We start from the raw sequence: 15625 nt of genomic DNA, 5'->3' as shown, positions 1-15625 counted from the left end.
CTTGGATGGAAATAATAAGCTTCACCCAGGGCTTATCTCAGCCAATGTGACAGTGGGGATGCACCATCGTAGTCCAAAATAAGGTGTGACATTCATATTTTCATGCCATTTGGGCAGACAATCCACAAGATATGATGCTAATACACACAGATAGTGCAATCACACCCTTGCAGAGGGTTGGTTTAGAATCTGGGCTCTTTGGCCTTGCAGCCTCTGACCTAAGGTAACTGATTGCTTTGTCTTAACTAATTTATCTAGGTTTTCCCCTTACATCCTTTACATCCTTGACAAGAACCTCACACTGCTCAAACTTGGTAAATTCACTGAGCTACAATATTAACTGTGAATATAACTTTGATGTAACTGTACTTTAATTGAATTTTCTGCTTCAACAATTCAGATGTCTTTTCAACAACATTTGACAGCCTGGGTAACTACACTCTGTATTAACAGTTGCACAAAAACAAGTGCTTCAAACTAATTTAATGACTGTTTCATCATTTTATCTAGTCACTTGAACCATAGTTATTTTCATGGATTGTAAGCGTTTTTGTTTGTTTTTAGGCAGTTTGTCTCAAAGGGCTTTACATGGCATCATAACAACATCCTCTGCCCTTAGACCCTCACATCAACTGAGGAAAAACTCCATAGAAAACCCTTTTAACAGGGAAAAATCTGAGAAACCTCAGGGTGAGCAACAGAGGAGGGATCCCTCACCCAGGACGGGCAGACGTGCAATAGATGTATGCTCATTATTTAGGGATAATGAGCATACCTCATCCTCCCTCCGCAGCCACAGCCTCACTGTGCTGTGTGTTGATGAAACCATGACGCTGTCCATGGTGCTGAAGTCACACAGATAGGTTTAAACAAATGCCTCTCCTAATGTTAAATAAATTCTAAAACAAATATTGTATTTTCTAAGGACATACTGTTCGGACTAACTGTGATGTTAGATAAATGACGTGTAACTTGTTACAGAGAGAGTGGAGGCTCCTTCCACATCGTGGCTGGAAACCAAACCTGCATCAGAGCCTCTGACCCGCGATGTCACAGCTCTCCTCTCGTCTCAGTGGTGCCGTAACTCCACGACACAAACGCGCCCCGTAAACAGTAAAGATAATCTCTTGTTTATGACAGATACGACTACACACAATACACACATCGTAACACGTGTATGGTAATCCATCGATCCACTGATCCAAATTTGTTATTTCAACTATTGCTGCTTTATGCCCCTAAAGTGGAAGACATACCAGCCCTTTGTTGTTATGATAACAGTCATGGCTTAGGTTTAGGCAAAAAAAAAAAAACTTCTGGAAAAGATGATGTGTTAAAACAAGTACCTCTTTAACATTAGATGATATTGGTTGTCATGGGTACAATAACAATAAGTTGATTAACTTTGTTGAATAGTCATGGATAAGAAGCAACATTTATTGCTACTTTCACATGGACTTTGTCGCTCTATAAACTACAGTATGGAACGTCGTCCTTTGCTCCTGTCATAGTAACTAAAGCCACTGTGTCACCTAGCAGCAAAACATAATGGATAATGGATCATAATAATCTGTTGCATGGACGACCTATGGGCTCATTTCTTTACTTGAGTACAGTGTCAAATGAAGCTATATAACCAAAATAGATATCAACTTGTCATGGACAATTGGTTTGATACTCTGTGGTCATTTTGTGTCCATATTAATACTGTCTATAGTGGTGTGTGTCTCTTTGTGGTAATTTTGTGTCTCTCTGAATGTACATTGTGAGCTGTTTCAGAGTATACAGTATACACAGTATGTTGTATGATGAAGTATCTTTCCACATGACAGCATACTGTGGCTGTCACTCTTAGTTGCATTAGCAAACAGAAAAGCGAAAAGGCCATCACTTTCTCAGACTACCCAGAGAAGACATACAGTATGTGGAACATATGTGGGAACATTTTCAGCACAGAGGGAGCTCAGATAATGGGAAAAGTGTGGTTGAAAGACTGTACCCAACAAGTGACGAAAAAGTGAACAAGTAAAGAAAGAAAAAGACAAGCAGAGGGGAAAAGACAAATACTTTCGTGTGAAGTAAGAGAAAGGATGCTTAACACGATCAGTGTCAGCGGCTGAGCCTCTCCTCCTCCCGTCTCTTTGCCATTTGTCAGATCACTGTTCGGTCTCACACTACGGCCTAAAGAATCCATTGTGACAGGCTGCCTGAGAACATTCCCACTGAATTAGCTAAGTACTCCAGGAAACAGCCACACAGACATCCACACACTGCTGCAACACAGGGCTACACACAGGCCTGCAAGCGAGATGAATACCCAAGGTCCACGATCTTAACATTACCTTGCCTTGGAGGGCAATTTTCACTGTTATCTATTATTAAGGGCATCACTGTGTGCTGAAAAGTGATGCAGATAAAGGGCTAAGATGGGAAAAAAACAGTTTCTAATAGTCTTGAACATTCAGACAGTGGTAAAGGAAAAGAAAAACTAATGCAAAGTGTCTTTGTGAGGAGCTGGGCTAGAGCATGATTCCAAAAAGCCTTAACGCTCGATGGCATTGATTTATTAAGGTCCTGTTCAGACCTGGCATTAGCATGTGTCTCAAATGATCAGCTCTGGGCGTGTCAGTTCGCGCCTGCTTTAAAATGCATCTCCACATGCGTCATGAGTGACCTCTTGTGATCGTATCTCACTTCCACGGTTCCTATGCAAAATAAACATACATAAACATGTAATAAACATGCATCTTGAGTGCATTCACACCTTATCTTTGAGCTGTCCACTTGTGGTAAGATCACAAGATGGTTGTTAGTGCCAGGTCTGTACCCTGCTGAAGAGATGGATGCCACTCTTCCTGAAGATATTCCCCCACTTCGTGTATTGATGATGATGGTAGAGAGCACTGTCCAACATGTCAGTCCAAAATCTCCCATACGTGGTAAGTTTGGTTTCAATCTGGTGACTGTGAAGGTCACAGTTTATGATTTACTTCATTTTCAAATGGCAAGTTTGACCTCAACTGACCCCTTCTGTCCCTGTGGCTTGAAGCACCGTCACTGTTCACTAATCACTCAGATCATTCCGGGTTCAAGTTACCCTGTGATGGAAGAATTGAAATCTTCATTGGTTTCTTGTATTATTCACTGAAAATTAGGGCTGCCACAAACGATTATTTTGATAGTCGACTAGTCACCGACTATTTTTTTCGATTAGTTGACTAATCGGATCATACGTAAATTGAATGTAAAACATACAGTTTATCGCACCAGCATGCAGCTGCTCTTATATACCATCATTAGCTTTCAGCTTGAAGTGTTTAAGGTATATGCTAACTAAAAATAAAGACAATTAAGATGATAGTTCATTAAACGTTTAATGAAATATGCAGCTTTAACTGTAGCATAAGACCAAAATAAATACTACTTAAAGGTTTTTTAGGTTTTTCTTTCCTTCATTTGTCTCTGGCATTAAACATAGCTACATTTAAATAAAATGAGGTGGACACCTGAAACTAAGGAATTATTCACAATAATTAAGTTTTGGTAGGCCTATCATTCAAATATAACTTGTGCTCATGTGTAAATAATAGGAGTCGTTCTGTTAAAAAAAAATCGAATAGTTTATAAGACATCGTCTTGTCTGAAAAAATGTAAATGTTCCCTTTTTACTGTCACAGAAGGAGAAACATGGAAAGACTCCACGAGAAAGTTCTGTGTGAAACTGTCAAATGAAAACAAGTGAAACTGAGGTGCAGCTCAAACTCTGCAAGGTGCAGACTGTGATGAGAAGCTACCGGAAAATATTGACGTAGATTTATGTAGACGTAGATGAGCGCTCATTACGTGATGAGGACCGCTGTGACCAGACGCGGTAACGTTCCAATATTCTCCAACAGTCTCAAAGTCCGCGATTTTATTTTTAAATGACGAACGGCTGTTTTTCAGTCCATGAGAGAGAGAGAGAGAGAGGAGCGGTGGTGGTGGTGGGGGGGGGGGGGTCCCGCTTGATGACGGACAAGACAGGTAGAGAGAGAAAAGAGAGAGAACACCTATGTGTACTCACCTTGAGTGAGTGACTGCACATGTGTGTGGTGGGCGGCTGCGGTGGCAGGTGCGTGTGTGGAAGGTGCCCTAGCAGTTTTGAGAGAAAAACAAAGTTACAAAAAAAAAAAACCACGCATCTACTATTAAGTTAGTTGTCGATTTTAATAGTCGACGTAGTCGTGACTAGTCGACTAATTGTGGCAGCCCTACTGAAAATTGAGAAATGTTCATACTTATTCTTTTTTGAAACCTCCGCAGAACTCAAAATGCTATTGCTTCTGGGGGACCTAAGGTCTGTCTTGGAGGCAGTTAAGCTGTCTGTGACTTCCCCTATGATATGTACACAGAGAAGCAATGCAGTCAGGTAGTGCTGGATGGAGACTAGGCCTGCACGATATCAGCAAAATGTGCTATGTGCGATAACATTGTTCAATATTGCAATGATGATATGTCTTGCGATAAATAAGCAAATATGCAGGTGTTCATACTGTATTAACCAAACAGTTCCTGTGTCTTTCTGAAAATGACTCAATGCGCTGTAGTACATATGCCAGGTCTGTAGTGGCACTGTAACAGTGGAAGAGTGGAAGAGTGGAAAGCTTGCTCACTGTAAACGACTCCAAACATTATAAGTCGACTAAACACGAGAAATCATGCCAGAACAATATGCAGATCGATGTTGCGTGGCGCATTTCAGGTGCAGTTTCCAAGGGACCGGACTGAAGTCCATCATTGTTGTTGTTATGTTACATTACGTCTCGTGGTGTAGCTCAGATTACAGGTATGAGGTGTATGAGTGTAAAGTGTGAAGCCTGTAATGGTGATAGGGATGAAAATAATCGGTCAGCCCTAATGGAGACCGTTATAAATGCAGTCAGATGACAAGTCTGCAGCTGTGAAAGCACAACCAAGGAGTTCAGTGATGTGATCTCTCTCTGGCTCAAAAACACACATACACACAAAAAACAAAACAAAACAAACATAAAAAAAAAAAAAAAACGGGAAAAGGCTGTTGAACTGAATTTGAACGGTTTTCAGTTGTTGTTGGCTACGTTTTGGCTTACATCCAAACTGCTGAAACCTACTGGCTGCCCTGCAGATAACAGCCTCTCCAATGCACTTGCTAATGCCACATTACAGGATTCTTACAACAGAACCAGGGCATATTCAGCTGAAACAGATAAATAACAGAAAGAGATGTTGACTGCAGAGGCAGTGGCGCATGATGAATAATCTGTAATTATAAAGCATCATTTGTAATGCGTAGCCCTGTCACACTGAGCAGATCGTTGTTTGGTGGAAAATCAAACTGAGAAAAATCACTATCATACACTGTATATATTTTCTCTGTAAAATCTTTCTCTTCCTGCTGCTTCTCCTGTGGGGGGAACTTGTATGAGATTACTGTATATTATTTTGTCATTTGTTCTTTTTTTCCAAAAATATACTGCTCAGTTACCAAAGCAAATAGATTCTGAGACACCTGGGTGACTGCACGATCCACAGAGAATACATTCAAAAAAGAGCAATATAAATTCATAAGTAGTAGCATCTATCTACAGTATAGGATCGCTCTAAGCCAGATTCATGTTTCTTTGTTCATAAGTGCATCTGAAGTCTACAGCTGTAAAAAGTTTCCTACCTTTCATATATAATATAAAGAACGTATCTGTTCTCTGTGCCAACTGCAAGCTCCCAGTCATTTCCTGCCTTCTCAGGCAAACGCGTGCAGAACGACATCCATCTTGGCGGATAGCGATCATGTTTTAAACATAGGGGCAGATTGAAATCCACATTCTCCACCCGCCTGCCCGCACACACGCACACATGTGTACACGGGTGCTCCAAACAAAAGAGGATGGAGAGGATTGGGTGGTGGTGGCAGGGAGTGGGGGGTGGGAGGTGTGTGTGTCTGTGTACTTTGCCTTTAAACAAAAAATTTCAGAGCCACGTTTGCGTTTTCCTCTTCTCAGGATAAAGTGTGCTTTTGCTTTGCTGCATTTTAGACGAGTTTAGTCTTTGTTCAAACTGACACCAATTTGTGTAGTGAGGCTTGAAAGCAAAAGTCACTCGGGGTCACGGGTGTGGACACTGCCACCCTGAGAAGTCAGAGAGAGAGAGTTCCAAGAGTCGGAACAAATCATCTCATTCTCCTGGGTGTTGCCACACAGGCACTTTGCTACTGACCTTTAATATGCACCACCCTAATGAGGGTTGAATAGTGAAAGCAAAAGTTTGACATTTCTCATCTTTCTCTGATGTTCATATTGACACCACTATCATGTTTATACAGTGAAGATGAAGCAACAAACCAACTTGGTATGTTTATATGCTATGTTAACTCTTCTTCTGGTTGTGTACAGTGCATTGGTTCAGCTGTTTCTCAAAGGTCTGACATCAAATGCCTGAGATTTGTGGATTAGAGGGTGTAATTGACTCTGGGAAGTGGATGCATCTCAGCTGGAGACCGCAGACTCAGCGGGCTTCCTCTGCCACAGGAGGGAAACTTCCCCTCAGCCCACAGCCAACGTTCTGCCTCATTTTCAGCTCCCTCTCTACCTCTCTCACTCTTTCTCCCTCTGTTTCTTTCTTCCATCATATTTTTTGTCTGTCTTTTGTTCAACCCATGTTTTGTCATTCTCTGCCTCTAATTTCCCATCTTTCTCTCACAGGTTCGGTTTCAGTAATTAACAGCTACTTTTCCGGTGCCGTGTTCAGACAGGCAGCTCAGATCTACATTTACATGACAAACACTGAAGCTGGAAAGACAATAAAAAGAAATCTGACCTTTTTCAGCTGCTGATGAGTAATGGAGTTAAGTTTGACGCTGAAATCACATTGTTTAGGAAATTGCTTGTTAATGCCATAGATGACTACGGAGCAAAGGAAAATCTATCAAATTAAAAGATCTGACTTGGAAAAAAAAATCTATGTATCTTTCCTATTAATTCTCTATAATGGCCCCTTGTGAAGTTTTGACCACTACACAACCCAATGGATGATCCATGTGTGTTTATAACAGTTTATGCACATGGTGGATAATAGGAACACATATTTGCCATAATTCCACATTAAACAACTGATCAAGAGGAGTTTATTCCAAGTTAAGCTGTAAATTACATAGTCCATAGTTTAATGAATTATAAAATTAAATATAAATTATAATTATAAATTATAGCTACATTGATTTTAGTGGTATGTCAAGAAACACAACAATGTGTCAGCAAAGGTACTGTAGGAGAAAATTATTAATAACCAATAAAGAAAATTACCTTTGCAGATATTGAATGAACAAAGAAACTAATTCAACAGCTTTTTTGGACAAACAAAATCATTTTTAGCGAGAAACTTCGATTTTGATTTTGTTTTTGGTTCACATGGAAACTCGTCAAGTAGCTTTGAGGCTTGATTATCAAGTGGGCAACATGAGCCCCACGAACTCCAGGAGGCACAAAATGCAGCACAATACAATAACATGAGCCTTTGGTTGAGAATGTGGTGTTTTTTCATCAGCGTGAATGGATGAATTTGGGTGAAGTGACTACACTCAGTCGAATTGTCATGGAGGATACAGTCTACAGATTAATCAATAGTGAAAATCACCCGAGCTCTGTGTAGTTCTAATATCAGTGTGAACACTTTCATTATCACTTTTTGTGCTGACATGATGCATATTCATGAGCCTAGTTTGTATTTAATCAAATTAGCACGCAGCATGTGGTGCTGGGCAATATTCATGCATTTAAACACGGTACACAATGCTCAGAGAGTGGGAGGAATGAGCTGTTAATATGGGCCCTGCAGCAGGTTAATCTGACCATGACTCTCCCTCCCACTGCTACGGCTCACCCCCCTCTGATGTAATGAGCCTGCTCCCTCATGCCTGAGTTACCCAGACTGCCCGTCACACCTCACTATTCTCCTACTGTCTTTATGCCCAGAAAACCGCCATTTTCATAAATCATTTGTCAAAAAAGAGGGGAGAAAAGAGCAAACGGAAGGGGACAATGTTGATTAGGGCGCCACCCAAGGTTACGCACTCACCGATTTCCTCTCCTCTTATTTACTTTACTTTACTTTATTTGTTTATTTGGATGGGACAGTGCACATTAATGGACATAAAAAAGCACCAGCCCCATGTGTTGAGGCTATAGTCCTCACTGCAGGCAACCCCGGTTTGAATCCCACGCCGGTTGGTCCTATCCTGCGTGTCACCATGCGTAATTTTTCAATGACTTTGGATAGCACAGGAAGAATGCTGATTGGCCGGTAATTGGCCACTGATTTCTTGTCCCCAGATTTAAAGATAGGTGTTATTGTCAAGTCAAGTAGCCTATAGTTTATTTGTCCCAACTTGGGCAATTTGGTTGCAGTCTAGGTGTGTAAAAGACATAAAAACAATATATGCCAACACACATACGTACATACAACAGATCACAGCCTCAATATACTGTATATATATATAAAGCAAAAAACAATAATGAAACAATAAAACAGATACTCCTAACTTTCCTCAGTACTTGCCTTTTGAATAAACATTTCAAATCAACAAACTGAGTCCCCACAATCTTGCTAGCAACCTTCACACTGCCCTGTAGGGCATTTTTATGTTTAGTTCCAAGGTTGCCATACCAGCAAATAATAGAAAAAGAAATAACAGATTCGATAAAGGATCTGTAGAACAGAGTCATTAAGGTCTTATCAACTTGAAATGCAGCTAATTTTCTTAAACAAAAAAGGCGCTGCTGGCCTTTCTGACACAGCGCTTCTGTGTTGAAATCAAATTGTGGCTATGGATGATGGTACTTCCCTTGAGGTGATTGACTGACTGACTAGCATAGTGATTGGTTTTATCAGTGCGTCAGAATACTGTATGTTTTGATGAAGTCAGTGTCTAAGGGTGCACTCACACTAGGCAATCGTACCGTACCCAAGCACGTCTGCCCCCTAAAGTCCGGATTCTATTGCTAGTGTGAGTGCAAGCGTTCCGTGCCTGAGCACGGTACACTTCCCTGGCCCGGCACGGTTGGGAGAGGTGTGCTTGGGCACGGTACGCTTGGCCAGGAATGCGCACACGTAATGCGCTGCGGGCTCGTTCTCCACCACGTGTCTGCAACCGCGTGTAAACAACAGTCACTTAACGATTACGTCGCACCGTAAACATCGCTAGTTAACGTCGCTTTGATTAAACTTCAAGATAACCATGACAACCGGTCAAAGCGCCATTCTTTCCAATAATTCTGCAGTCAGAGCGCATCCGCCGTGTTGGTATATCAACGTGATGACGTATGTAGGCTTGGGCGGTATCCAAATTTTGATACCGTCAAACTTCCTCCACATTTTACCATGGTACACGGTATTACCGTGACTAATTAAAAATGATGACGTACGTGTCATTACCAAACATTGGCTTGTGTCTTCACCAATCAGAAACTGAATACTAGGGCTAAACATTAGCAGACCCAAATCTCATTGGTCGATTGGTCGCAGGAAAAAAACAAAAAACATTTGGAGCCCTGTCTTGTCAAAATTAAGTCAAAATCTATATGACCGAACTGTATATGAAAGGCTATAGGGCTTTTACTTTGAAGGGCCAGATACAGGAAGTCATGACGCGCACTCACTGTCAGTTTTTTTTTTTTTTTTTACACGGCACGGCAGGTCCGGCCCTTTTTTTTTTTTTTTTCTTGTCAAGAGCGACTTTTTCCGATGTTGTTCCAGACGTTTCTGGTTTGGAGACGTATCACTGCTGTTTTCAACGATTAGCGGGACCGTCCCACAAGCTCACCGGCGATCAGTCTCACAGTGTCACGGAGCAGAGACAGTCCCCGCTGCAGTCAGAGTCCCGCACCGCACCGCTCCACGCCGCGGACCCCCCAACCCACCCCACCCCACCTGCCGCAGCTCAGTCACTCACGCTCATCTACTGTGTTTATTGGTGATAAACGGGCATAACAGTAAAACCCGACCGACTTGTTGAAACTAATCAAGTTCATAAACTGTGTGCAGAGCGATCTGGCTGTGTGATGTGTGTGTGAGTGAGAGTGACTATGACGGAACGTGTCCGACGGGGGAGCGGACAGTGGGGGCGGGGTGTAAAAGTAGGCTAAAACATATTAAACTAACTGAAAATTCAACCACACATAAGTGCTACTGGACATATAATCGATTTTAGACATTAAATTACTTTTATTTAATATTTAATCCTTATCTCCTATATAAGTGCATTGCATTTTTTCATGACGGTATTGAAACTGATACCGTTGCTATTTTTAAACACCTGCAGTATACGGTATTACCGTAATACCGCCCAAGCCTAGACGTATGTGTCGGAGGCAACCGTGCTTGAGCACGCTTGGGTTCGAGGCAGTGAGAGTGCGGGCCAGCGGGGGACGGGGGGGGGGGGGGCATTCGGGCTTCAGCACGGTACGGATCAACTGGCCCTAGTGTGAGTGCGCCCTAAGTCAGATATTGGCCTTAGAACACTTCAGAGCAGATATGCATCTACTGTCAGGGTGCGTGTTTGTAAAGATGTGCCGAATGCCAGTTTAAATGTTTTGAGGGGGAAGAGAAAAGTCAGAAATTGACGTTGCTGCTAAAACACAGGGAATAAGATTACAGAGGCTTTTACATGTGTGTGGGACAATTTAGATTTCAGAAAAGAAAATCAGATTTGGCTGCTTCCCATTAAGCCTTTGACTGCAGTGTTGAAATGATGAAAAAAAATGAAAAAAGAACAAAGGGTTTATGTTTTATTTGAAGTCAAAAATCTTGAAACTGGCAACAACAAACGTAGTTTTGCATCCCTGTCAACATCTTTGTCATGCTCCGAGTTGTCAGTAGTTACTGCACTGTGCTGTAATACCACTGCATCTTAATGTAACGGCTGTCATCAGCATGAGGAAGGCAGTCGCTGATGTCAGCCTCCCTCCCCTCACTCCAAGTTACATTTCCCCTGATCAGCATTTTGTGCTTCTTAGTGTTGTCAGAGCTGTCTGAGAGAGAAAAAGGCTGTTCACACTGAAACTTATTAATCTGCATAGATCAGCTTTGTAGGGCAAGATCAATAGGATAAGTAGCTGATTAGCTTAGTTTAGCATAAAGACTGGTAAACCTGGCTCAGTCCAAAGGAAACAAAATGCACCTGCTAGCTCCTCTGAGGCTTACTTGTAACAAATATTAAAAATGGCGTTATTGTTCTTAACCAACCAAAGTGTTGTCCTCTCCACTGGTTAATTTCTTACAGTTATTGATGTGTTTTGAAAAAAAAAAGGAAAGAAAATTAACCAAAACACCTAACCATGAATGGAAAGATAGATTCTGGCACATTTGCTTTTGTTTAGAATTCACTGAAGCTTGGAAACAAAACAAAAAAGTCAAACGGGGTGTCGGCTTTTTTGTGTGCTGCCTTTTTGTGAGGTTTCCAGAGTCTGGAGGTGGAGGAGTCAAAACAAATCAAAACATTGATTGCATTGGATTAGTTTTCATACTGGAAAGTGTGTGACTTTAAGCAACAGTTTAACAATCTTGTTCTCTTAAAGCAGAGGGGTAGATGAATGTCAGTACCACTCTAATACCTGTTAACAGATATGTTTTGCATGAACAGCAAACAACATCTTAGTTTAGTTCAGCATAAGTACTGGGACCAAGGTAATCAGTACACATCACTCTGTCAAATAGATCAGCACATGACGACATTGAGATAAGCAAACGGTGTTTTTTTGGTGGAGGCTTGGCCTGTGTCTGGATGGCTTCACCCCCTATGGAAATATTTCAAAATTTTTCTGACTTTCTGTTCACCTCAGGCATTTACAGATGGTCATCTTAATCCCTAATTGTATAAATGTACATCATCTGGCTCTGTATGAGGCAAAATGGTCAGAGCTGCAGACTGCACTACATGCAGACTGGAGGAGCGGGGGATTGAACCCACAGCCGGTCTGTATCTTGTGGCTGAAATTGTATTTTGAAAAAAAGGGACTGGGGCCACATTCACACGCTCCTAAAGTTTACTGAGAGTGTAAAATTTTTACCGACTGCTATCATCATGTTTGTGTTCTCTCAATTGTAACTATTTATTCAATAAACACTGCAACTTCTTCACTGAACTTCACTCAAGCAGTCACTCTGCCAAAGCCAGCCATTTGTACAGAAATATCGTATTGTAGTTGGTGATAACACACAAAAATGATCCTGGTCAGACACTGAATGAGACTGAGCAACACCATAGAAGAGGACAGATCAAACATGGACAAAGGGATAACTTATTCCTCTCCATGCTTAATTATATAAAGTTTGGCGAATCTTTGGGACTGACTGAGATATGGAAGCAGAGCAGATACAGCAGTGCTGATGCTGATTCTCTGATGATGATACATAATCATCATCAAAAGGTTTTTTGTTCAAGTTTGAGTCACAGGAAACTAAGAAATTGAACACAGTGAATGTTCTCACTGAGGATGGACAAATTCACATGTATGACCCTGATCCTTCCTCACACAGGTGAGTGCACATTCCTAAATAAAAGGTTTGGTGAGAAACTCACCGCTGATGGTAGCTCTCTTTGGCAGTATCGTGATGGCTCCAACAGCGGCATCCTCCAGATGGTTGATGGGGCTGTTTTTAGCCCCCCAGCTGTCCGAGCCAATCCACATGAAATGACCAAGCTGGTCAGCTCGCTTACTGGCATTCAGGATCCCCCTGTATTCAAACATAGTTAGTGAGTTACACGTTGTGCATTGTGGAGCTGAACATGTGGCTGATACTTTTTAAAAGTTACACATTAAATATCAATCAGTTAAAAATTACTACACAGCAACACAATACCTTACCCTGTACCCATGCCTTGTTTTGAATTTAAAAGTTTCATGCTACAGTTGCGTTACTTACCCAAAATCAAACATTTATTCTGATTCAGTGGTGAATAAAACAGATCAGATGTAACATTAAAAAAATGGACACAAATGTATTTGTTGTATGGAAAGCTTTGGGCATCGTGTTTAAAAGACAGTAAGTGAGTAAAGGAACAAAGTTTTCATGCTGAACTCGCTTCATTTGCACGAGACAGATAAGTAAACCAATGTTAATGCGAACACTAACTCAAAATAGCAAAATATACAAATGTCTCCTGTACCAAAAGAAAAAAAGGACCAGTCTAGTTACTGAGATGAATTAATGCACAACCAGCATCCATCATCTTTACAGATACCAAATATTTCTTTCTCCTTTTTTGTATCTTCAGCTTTATGGAGTATTGACTTAGAAGAGCTACACAATAGTTTTCTTTGGCAATAATAAATTAGGTTTTCTACTCATAAGTCCTGAGTAAAGTCAACCCCAGGACTGAAACCAACTTGATCAGTTTTGTGTGTACTGTAGGGCTATGAATTTTTGCACATGTGACCCAAAATATAATATTAATTGTGTTTGAGGAAAAACATGTTTATTTACCTGATGTCCTCATCAGATGCGAACAGGATGACTGCCCTGGCGTATCGAGTGTCCAGCAGCATGCGGATGATTTTGTCAAAGTCGGACGGTTTGTGGTCATGAGGGATCTTCAGCGACTGAGCTATACAGATTCCACCTGAGGAGACACAGAACAAAGGGCAACGTTAATGCACTTGATTTAAAGGGACCGTTTCCCAAACTAGATGCGTTTCCTGTTTCTGATTCAGAGACAAAAAATATGGTTATTTATTGATTTGACTGTAAAACACCCTCAAAAAGGTTTTTCCAAGAGTTTCTTCAAAAAGTTTAAAGTTAAAGTAAAAGTAAGAGCAATTGAAGAATCTAAAAGTGGGGAAAATGCAGCAGGCTTTAATAGAGTGCCAGAAGAAAGAGAGCTCTGCTTCTCTCTTTCTCTGCTGCCTGACATTTCATGAAACCACCTACATTTCTGCTCTCAGCCATCTTTAAAGTGCAAAAGGAAAGACTAAGAGAGTTCGAGGCTGAGGCATTGCTAGTTTCAATAAATGTCACTCAACTGCACAAAGAAGTGTACAGTTTTTTTTTAACTTTACTTTCTTGAAGATGCAGTCAGTGGGGTGCCAAGGTATCTTACATCACTGTTTCTTAACCCGAATGTGAACTTTGAGACGATGGATGGATTCATTGATTCTTGCATTAGGCAGTGAACACCATGCATATTTCACCATAGATGAACCTGAACTATACAATGAATTAAACCAGCCTCCACGTCATGAACTCATGTTTAACAGTGAAATGTATGGAGAGGATTTTAGTTTTTAATCATATCAGATTCCCTTTGGAGAAAAAAAAATAGACTGGCCTGAGACTGAAACTCACAGTCCCTTGCTTAATGAATTCAATTAAACTTTTATAAATCTCTATGAAAATCCTCATGTTTCACTTGCATTACTTGTTAACTGAGTCCCCATTGGCTGATCTCTCAGCCATGTTTCACGACCCACAATACACTTTGAATTATTTTTATTAAACAGTTATTACAAGTTTGCAAGTAATGCAAAGCTGCTTAAACATCCCCAGTGCATCAACGTTCACAACCTTATGACTGATGAGACATTTCTGTCTTGACACAGCATATTGTCAGTAATTAGCATCCACAGAGCCAGGCCGCTCCCATGGCTAAAAGACATTCTGACTTGCCATTTTCAAAGGCTGCTATAGCACTCGGGTCAATAAGAGAAGGTCCTAGTCATTGACAATTAAATCCTGTTCACAGAAATTTCTAAAAGCATTTACAGTATGCAGATCAACCCTCTGATGCCTTGCAAACTCCACACCAACTTCTAGAGTCTGTCCAGAGTGTCTGCTGTCATCACAGTGACCCAGTGGCAGTGGCATGTCAGCAGGTCTGGGTTTTTTTTTTCAGTTTTCCTTGTGTCGCAAATTAGATCAGATATTGTGCCAGTTACAAAAGACTTTTCAGGAGCTGGCAGGTCTGAAGCAGCAGTGAAGTATGCAGTTTAAAACATATCAGGTCGACTGATCACACACTTCATTTGTTCTCAGTGGGTTTATGTGCACCAATGTTTTGTTTTTTTTCTTTGATTTCTATAGTTGTCTTCTCTCTAGAGCTCTAGCAAATAGAACATGATGGGGCTCTGAGTCCCACTTCTGATTGGTTGTTTTGTTGTTGTTGTTTTTGTTTGATTAAATGAAAATAAAGCAGATACACGTTCCACTAAGATTGGATGACAGCTCTGAGCAGAGGTTCGGACATTGATTCACTATGCCACCATAAAGTTACAGATGTCCTGATGGCTTGTTGTAAGACTCAGTTTTTGAATACAGGCTGTGTGCATTTCTCTGTGGACTGAGGCAATACTTTTACACTATTAATATAGAGCTTATACTTGATTATAATCAAACAAGACACAGAAATCTAACTAAATACAATAGGGGGCCTTTAAATCTTTGGCCCCAACCACACTGTAATATCAGAGTCCTCCATCTCTCAGCATGGCGGATGTCCATGTGACAATTCAAACTCACAACGTCTGAGAAATTCAACAGACTCTCTCCCAGAGGAACAGAAGCTGTTTATTTCTCTAACCTTTTCACCTCAGCTCTACTATTCGTGCTCCATCAGTGATGT

General features: G+C 41.0%; 1 protein-coding gene across 2 annotated transcripts in view; it reads right to left on the bottom strand.

The window, feature by feature from the left end:
* Window positions 1–15625, bottom strand: part of grm7 (glutamate metabotropic receptor 7) — a 304574-nt gene that overhangs the window by 129337 nt on the left and 159612 nt on the right. For both annotated transcript variants that reach the window (XM_085776778.1, XM_085776777.1), the window contains exons 3-4: window positions 13495–13630; window positions 12590–12744 (exon numbers count right to left, since the gene is read on the bottom strand). In XM_085776778.1, coding sequence (XP_085632904.1) covers window positions 12590–12744; window positions 13495–13630 — 291 coding nt within the window. The remainder of the gene's footprint in view (window positions 1–12589; window positions 12745–13494; window positions 13631–15625) is intronic.

This window comes from Trachurus japonicus, chromosome 5 (assembly GCF_045865225.1).
Source record: "Trachurus japonicus isolate A0001 chromosome 5, Traja_1.0".
Taxonomy (NCBI): domain Eukaryota; kingdom Metazoa; phylum Chordata; class Actinopteri; order Carangiformes; family Carangidae; genus Trachurus; species Trachurus japonicus.
This window is presented reverse-complemented; position numbering and strand designations above follow the sequence as displayed.